The following is a 7,486-nucleotide window of genomic DNA, read 5'->3' as shown; positions in this document are numbered from 1 at the left end:
CTGGAGAGGGAGAGGGGGGGGGGGGTCACCGCTGAGTGTCTGTGTGTATGCGTGTGTGTGTGCGCCAGCCACTGTTCAGGATCATGGAAATTGTCCGTCTTCTGTTTACAGTGTGAGCTTATAATCAGTATCTATCAAACTGGACCACTGACATCCTATAATAAACTGTTGAAGTGATGATGATAGTTCCACTGCTCATTAACAAGCAGCACATGACCATCATGTGGTCCAATGTGACCACAGAGTCCAGACCTGAACCCACTCAGAGTCTCTGAGACATTAAAGCAGCTCTGGACAGAAATAAATGTTGTGACATTGCAGAAGTTTATTGAAACGATGCCACAGTGAATGTTGTAATGAAAGCTACAGGCGGTCCAGTGACATATTAGAGTGTGTGACTTTTTTTTGGACGGGCTGTGCATTAACACATCTGTTGTCATAGAGATATACTGTATATTTGTAAGAACCCTTTGAGGAGACGTGACCGTGTCCGTGTCCGTGTCCTGTCCCTCAGGTCTGTCTGGAGGTCCCGGTCGCTGGATGTGGGCTGACGGTCGCTCCGTGTCCTTCTCCCGGCTGCGGGGGCCGCCGTTGAGCCGCGGTGGCTCCGAGGACGGCTCCGACTGCGTGCTGGTTGAAAACCCTCGGAGCTGGATTTCCACCAGCTGCTCCACGGAAACGCAACACACGTTCATCTGCTCGTCACCGGCTCACACTCACTGAGAGACTCGTCATCAGCTGTGACTCCTAAAAACTCTTCCACTCGTATTTAATGTTACGCATCCATGCTGCTCTGTACATTAGGTTTCATACTTTTGTCATAATAAAGATTGCTGCGCAAACCATGGTGAGGGTCTTTCACTTGAACATTTTGAATATTTATGTTTCAAATTCAGTTTTTGATCAACCTGTTCATCCTACTGAATTATTTGATCTTTTTGAATTAATTTAGGTTGGTCTGTTTGTTCAGATTGTAAGATTCAGCAGAGCAGAAATGACTGGAGAGGCTGCAACCACCAATGTTTGTCCTTCACTCAGTTACTTACTTATCTGAAAAATATATATTCTAAACTTTTCTCCCTAACCAAATCTGGAGATAGAGTCATGTTATATTTTAATGAGTTGCAAGTTTTTAACAGCAGGGGGCAGCACAACATCACAGACACCTTAGTTGCTTTTATATCTTTTCCACAGTATTTCATTGTGCAGCTTTCCCAGAACCAAGGTATTTTACTTTATTTAGATAGGCCAACATGTCATTGTTGTATTATTTGGAAAATTAAAATGAAATCTAAAGGATGGAAGAAGGATGTTCAGCAAACTGCTGACTGTACAAGAGCTCACAATAAGGTGTTATAGCAGACAAGGACAGGGACGGTCACGGATCTTCACTCGGGGGCATCTGGAAGACGGGAAGCAGGTGAAGTATACGACAACATATCAGGTAAATCAGTGACTCACGTAATTAAAGATATTATAGTAAGGGTGCGAAGGATACAAACATCGGCAATGGTGTCAAACCAGTAAATTATTACCTGCTTAACTAAGCAGTCTATCATAAGTTGCATGAGAATCGTCTTTTCACCAAAAGAGATAATTATAAATTTGTTTTATATATGAGTTGTGGTATCTATGAGCTACAACATTAAGTTGTAAACTTAGCTTGAAAGTGCATCATTTTAACTGTAGGAACAAATAAAGTCAATATGGTAGCTGTGGGGTAAGTTGAGCCATGTGGTCAAGGGTAAGTTGAGCCACCTACCACACACACTTACTATGTCCTAATTATTAAATGGATGTTTATAATTACAGTTAGTAAATTCCACTAATTTCAAATGCAAGATATGTTTTATATATTTTATTATTGTAGATGTAGATACAGCTTGCAAAACATTTGTTGAAATAAAATCAGGTTTTTCTGAAAAAATACAACCACAAAACAGCCACTTTACTCTTAACAACTCAACATTAGGCTACATCATTTCTTACACATTTTCTGCATCATCGTTATTCAGATATTTTTAAGAAATCAAACAATCAGTACAAATGCACTGAGGAATAGATTGTATTTTGTCAAGCCCAGCTTTGGAAAGCTCTGTAAAAAACATAGCATTGCTTTTACTGTTTATTCAGGAAGCACAGCTGAGCATTAAGCACTTTCACTTTAGTTCGCTGATATCAAATTTTTATGCGGCAGAAAAATGAATAGTACATGATAACAACCACAGTGTTAACAATGAGAACATAATGGAAAAAAAGTAAAATAAAACAACTCACTAGTTGGCATGTCAGGCAAGACTGGTATACAGTAATAAACTCATTAACCCTAAACATATTAAAATGACAAAATAGAAAAAACTTATCTTTACTTTAGTCTGCCAAGGATATACAAAGTAAAAAAAACAACTGTAAAATGGTGGGGTGGCTCTACCAATGGAGCATTGCCCCTGTAGGCCTAATCTTTATTGCAGCGACCTGGGGTTGAATCTGACTTGTGGCCCTTTGCTGCATGTCATCCCCGTCTCTCTCCCCTCATTCCCTTTCTCTTATACTTTCTTATCATAATAAAGACATTAAAAGGAAAACAAAATATCTAAAAAAACAAAAAAAAACAGTAACTTAAGTAATTTTCAACTTAAAGTAACAATAAAAAAGAATAGCTATAAATGAAATCAAGCTACTGATACAAACCTCTTAATTTCATGGTCTTAATTAGGTTCAGTTTTTATCTGTGGATTTTCAAAGGGTAAGGAAACTACTGGTATCACATAAATATCAAACCATTAATTTAAGTTCTTCCTTGCATGTGCATGTATCATTTGTTTTACAGCAGAACTTAACAGTCTCTTCCAACAACACATAAAAATAACTACATTTGCAATTGTCAACATGGCCACAGTGTTACCATTTACCCCTCCAGTTGCTGGTATATTTAAATGAGGTGGTTTTCAAAATGTGTTCAGAAAATCAACTGGTTGTCAAATGTTATTTTTCAATTCTGCACTTCCCTGGCCCAGTGCTTGGGTTTGCACATGACTACAACCTAATTTTCATACTTGATTTGTGTTTTGTGGATCTGGAGAAGGCTTTCGACCGTGTCCCACGTGGCATCCTGTGGGAGGTGCTCCGAGAGTATGGGATCGGAGGCCCTCTGCTGAGGGCTGTACGGTCCCTGTATGACCGGAGCAGGAGCTTGGTTCGCATGGCCGGCAGTAAGTCAGACCTGTTCCCGGTGCGTGTTGGACTCCGGCAGGGCTGCCCTTTGTCACCGGTTCTGTTCATTATCTTTATGGACAGAATTTCTAGGCGCAGCCAAGTGCCGGAGGGGGTACGGTTCGGGAGCCACTTGATTTCATCTCTGCTTTTTGCAGATGATGTGGTCTTGTTGGCTCCCTCGAGCCAGGACCTTCAGCATGCACTGGGGCGGTTTGCAGCCGAGTGTGAAGCAGCTGGGATGAGAATCAGCACCTCTAAGTCCGAGGCCATGGTTCTCGACCGGAAAAAGGTGGCTTGCACCCTCCAGGTCGGGGGAGAGTTCCTGCCTCAGGTGGAGGAGTTTAAGTATCTCGGGGTCTTGTTCACGAGTGAGGGGAGAACGGAGCGCGAGATCGACAGGCGGATCGGTGCGGCGGCCGCAGTAATGCGGTCATTGTATCGGTCCGTCGTGGTGAAGAAGGAGCTGAGCCGAAAGGCAAAGCTCTCGATTTACCGGTCGATCTACGTTCCCACCCTCACCTATGGTCATGAACTCTGGGTCATGACCGAAAGGACAGGATCCCGGATACAAGCGGCCGAAATGAGTTTCCTCCGCAGGGTGGCGGGGCGCTCCCTTAGAGATAGGGTGAGGAGCTCTGTCACCCGGGAGGAGCTCGGAGTAGAGCCGCTGCTCCTCCACATCGAGAGGAGTCAGCTGAGGTGGCTCGGGCACCTGTATAGGATGCCCCCTGGACGCCTCCCTCGTGAGGTGTTCCGGGCATGTCCCACCGGGAGGAGGCCCCGAGGAAGACCCAGGACACGCTGGGGTGACTACGTCACTCGGCTGGCCTGGGAACGCCTTGGGGTCCCCCCGGAAGAGCTGGAGGAAGTGTCCGGGGAGAGGGAAGTCTGGGGATCCCTGCTCCGACTGCTGCCCCCGCGACCCGGACCGGATAATGCGGCGGACAATGGATGGATGGATGGATGGATGTCATAAGCAAGGGGTCCATTTATTGCAAATCCAAGGTAGAAGGACACTTTTTCTGTGCTGTAACTACGCATAGTTCCACTAATGCGAGCTAGACGCACTGGGATTTTCAATTTCCCATAGTTGGCGTATACTTGACTTTACAATGACTCCACTGACCCGATGAAGGCGGCTGATAATGGCTTTCTCCTTGAATATGTCTCCATTCCACCAAAGCTGTGCTAAGTTATCACGAGACATCTTCGGTATGAAATTCTCATCCAGTTGAGTTTTGGATACCAGCCTGCCAAGTTCTTGTCCCTCTCCTAGGTAGAGATGGGCAATAGTGCTTCTCTTTTGAAACGGCTTTGACAGACCCTTGTTGTATGACTTTCATATTGCAGTCCCAAATGACACCAGGGGCTTCATTTATCATTGTGGATACACCTTTTTTTACACCCTTTTCCCCCCGTTTTGTGCGTACGCACTTCTCTCCGCCAAATTTGGGATCTATCAAGCCAAAACCTGACGGGGAAAAGTGCGGACATTTACACCCATTTTGACCCTGGCGTACCGTGATTTACGCCTTTTTTGAGGAACAGGAGGAATTGGCGACACCGTTGCTGAGTCAGAGAACTGCAGTGTGAGAGGGAGAGAGGAGCACGGAGTACATTTAGAAGAGCACAGGAGGATTTTTTGAAGTAATTGTGGTAGTGGTGGACCGTTGATGCTGGCAATCCAACCCGCTCTATAATAACACTAGGCTCTATGTTCATTGATAAACAGAGCGGATTGAGGATTTTGCTTTTTTGATTAGGCTGTGTGACGTCCGACAAGGATCAAACCATCCAAGTTTTAAAACACATCGGCAGCAGCGCAAACTGATCTGCAGCTACTGAGACTGTTATTATTCTGTCACCTGAGTTAACGAGGTGCACGTGAGTTTGGAGCTGACGAGAGGAGAGAATAAAGAGTGAGACAACGCGGCCCTGAGGAGGAACTGTGAAGGACTCAGCTGTAATGGAAAATGACCTAAACCGAGTCCAGTAGAGCTGTAACTGTGTAGTGGAAAGGCGTGCAAAGTAATGGTAACTATCGTCCTGCTTCCTACATTGTTTTAACATCTAGGTAAAAAAAAAAAGATTTTCTGGGATAAAGGGGCAGATTACATAAGATTCTTCTTCTTTCTGCTCCCTTTTGTTGAGATTTGGGAGGTTTGGGTTTTTGTTGTAGCTTATTAAAATGCAAGATCATTTTTCTGACTGATTTGTAGCCCGATATCGCCGTGTATGTGCTTTCAGAGAAGTTCCACTTTTTCCCCCCGTCCTCCGCCCGTTGTCTCCGTTGTCACTTTGTTGTCACTTGTTGCTGCGCCACAGAGCACATGGCTAATTAAATATGCACGTGCTGACCCTATAGTTGTATATAGGCGTTCCGGGGGTGGAGCAAGAGGTGTGTTCACGTGTGCACCATTCTTGGGTCCGGTGTGATTTATTGCGGAGAGTTGTGCGTACGCACAGTTTGATTGATCTGAAAAAGGTGTAAATATTTTGGGGGTACGCCATTTTCGTCTTTTCGCCGTACGCAAAACTTTAGTAGCAGTTTTACACCCTCTTTGATAAATGAGGCCCCTGGTCTGTGTTTTCTTGTGTAGGACTTGGCCAGAACAGTAGTAGAGCCAGGAAATATGGGTCTGGGAAGGGATACTGATGTCCAACTTCTTGTAGAGTTTTCAAAAGGAGAGCAGAGAGGTCCTTGTAACTCTTCACATATCTAGACTTTGGTTTTGAAATGTCGCGACCACGCGCCACCCTGGCAAGTTAAATTTCACAATCAAGGCTCTAACAAGTCTAGGCTTCAGGGCGGACACAGGTGCACATATTTCTATTACTAAAACCCTGGAGTCTGGTGGGAATTTGCTGCCATATCGCCCAATGTTTGACTCACCGGTAGTTTCACGGTCATCGCTGCTCCTGATCTCCCCTAACATTGTTCACTCCGTCCTCCTTAACAGCTGTAGCTGACGACGGTGAACTGTTAGGCAGGTCAACAACCCCCTTTCTGATTAGTGTTTGCTTAGCCCCAGTGTCTCAGGATAGTAATGGGCACAGACAATCCCTCACTTGAGTCAGACAGGGAACCCTCTGAAATGAATCCCTCATAATCTCGTAACTCCTCCTCAGGCCTCTGCTCCACAGACACAATACCTACAGTCTTAGCTGCACTGTACCTGTAAGCCCAACGAGGGCACTGAGTTTTCTTGTGACCCACCTCATGACACCAAAAACAACGTAGCTCGCCGAAAGAGCTCTGTTGCCGGTTGGGGACCGAACGTGGGAAACTACTCCTTTCAGTCACAGAGGAACGCCAATTTCCTACCTTACTCTGTCTCAGAGGTCGCTCCTCTCTTCTGGGGCACCCTCATGAGCCACCTCATAGCCATCTGCTAGCTCAGCTGCACGCTTGGGCGTTGACACATCACGCTCATTCAAATAAACTTCAACCTCCTTAGGAACACTTAGCTTAAATTGCTCCAGGAGGAGCAGGTCTCGAAGCTGCAGATAGTCGAAAGCTTTACATGCCTTAACCCATCGGTCAAAAACCACCTCCTGTCGCCGCCACAAATCCAAATAAGAATCACCTGGCTGAATTCTGAATTCTCTGAACTGCCTCCTATCCACAAGTTTCCGAACGTCATCTATGGTCAAACCCGGAAGCCGGTTTTGCCGGTTTGGTGGAATTGTACGTTTACGTTTCCATGGTTTTCAGTCGTTGTCATAGTTGCGGTAAACGCATGAATCTATTAACGCTGGCTTTTAACACGGATGTCAATTTGTGTGATATCCACTGTTAAAAGCTGCTGTGATGATCCATGCGTTTTACAGATTTTCATTGGAGAAAAAAAAAATCCATGCATTTACCGCGACTACTGAAACCATAGAAACGTAAACATAACATTCCACCGGAAGAGCAAAACCGGCAAAACAGGCTACGTTTTTTACGTTCGGAAAAAGGTGGATAAGTCTCTGGGACACTTCCATAGGCCTCCAAAACAGCTTTCCTGGGTGCATCATATTCCAACCCCACTCTAACGTCCAGAGCGGCCACAGCTCTTTGAGCTTTCCCTGTCAGAACACTCTGTACCAACAACGACCACTTGTCCTCTGGCCACTGACACTCCGCAGCCATCTTTATTGATTCTTTATCTGTGAACTGTAATTTATTTTTGTCCCTGAATCTAACAACGTTTTTTTTTTTTTTTTTTTTTTTGCTCTTGTTGTGCTCTTCTAAAGTGTCTGGATCACAACAGAAACATTAAAACCA

At 44.9% G+C, this 7,486-nt stretch overlaps 1 protein-coding gene across 1 annotated transcript in view; it reads left to right on the top strand.

The window, feature by feature from the left end:
- The window catches only part of frem1b (Fras1 related extracellular matrix 1b), an 87,889-nt gene extending 87,104 nt beyond the window's left edge, over window positions 1-785 (top strand). Inside the window, exon 37 of the mRNA XM_083969586.1 lies at window positions 515-785. Within this exon, the coding sequence (XP_083825712.1) occupies window positions 515-723 (209 nt within the window). The 3' untranslated portion in view covers window positions 724-785. The remainder of the gene's footprint in view (window positions 1-514) is intronic.
- The last annotated feature ends 6,701 nt before the right edge of the window (window positions 786-7,486 follow it).

This window comes from Trachurus trachurus, assembly GCF_905171665.1.
Source record: "Trachurus trachurus genome assembly, chromosome: 4".
Lineage (NCBI taxonomy): Eukaryota > Metazoa > Chordata > Actinopteri > Carangiformes > Carangidae > Trachurus > Trachurus trachurus.
The sequence above is the reverse complement of the archived record's forward strand: the minus strand, read 5'-3'. Positions and strand labels throughout refer to the sequence as shown.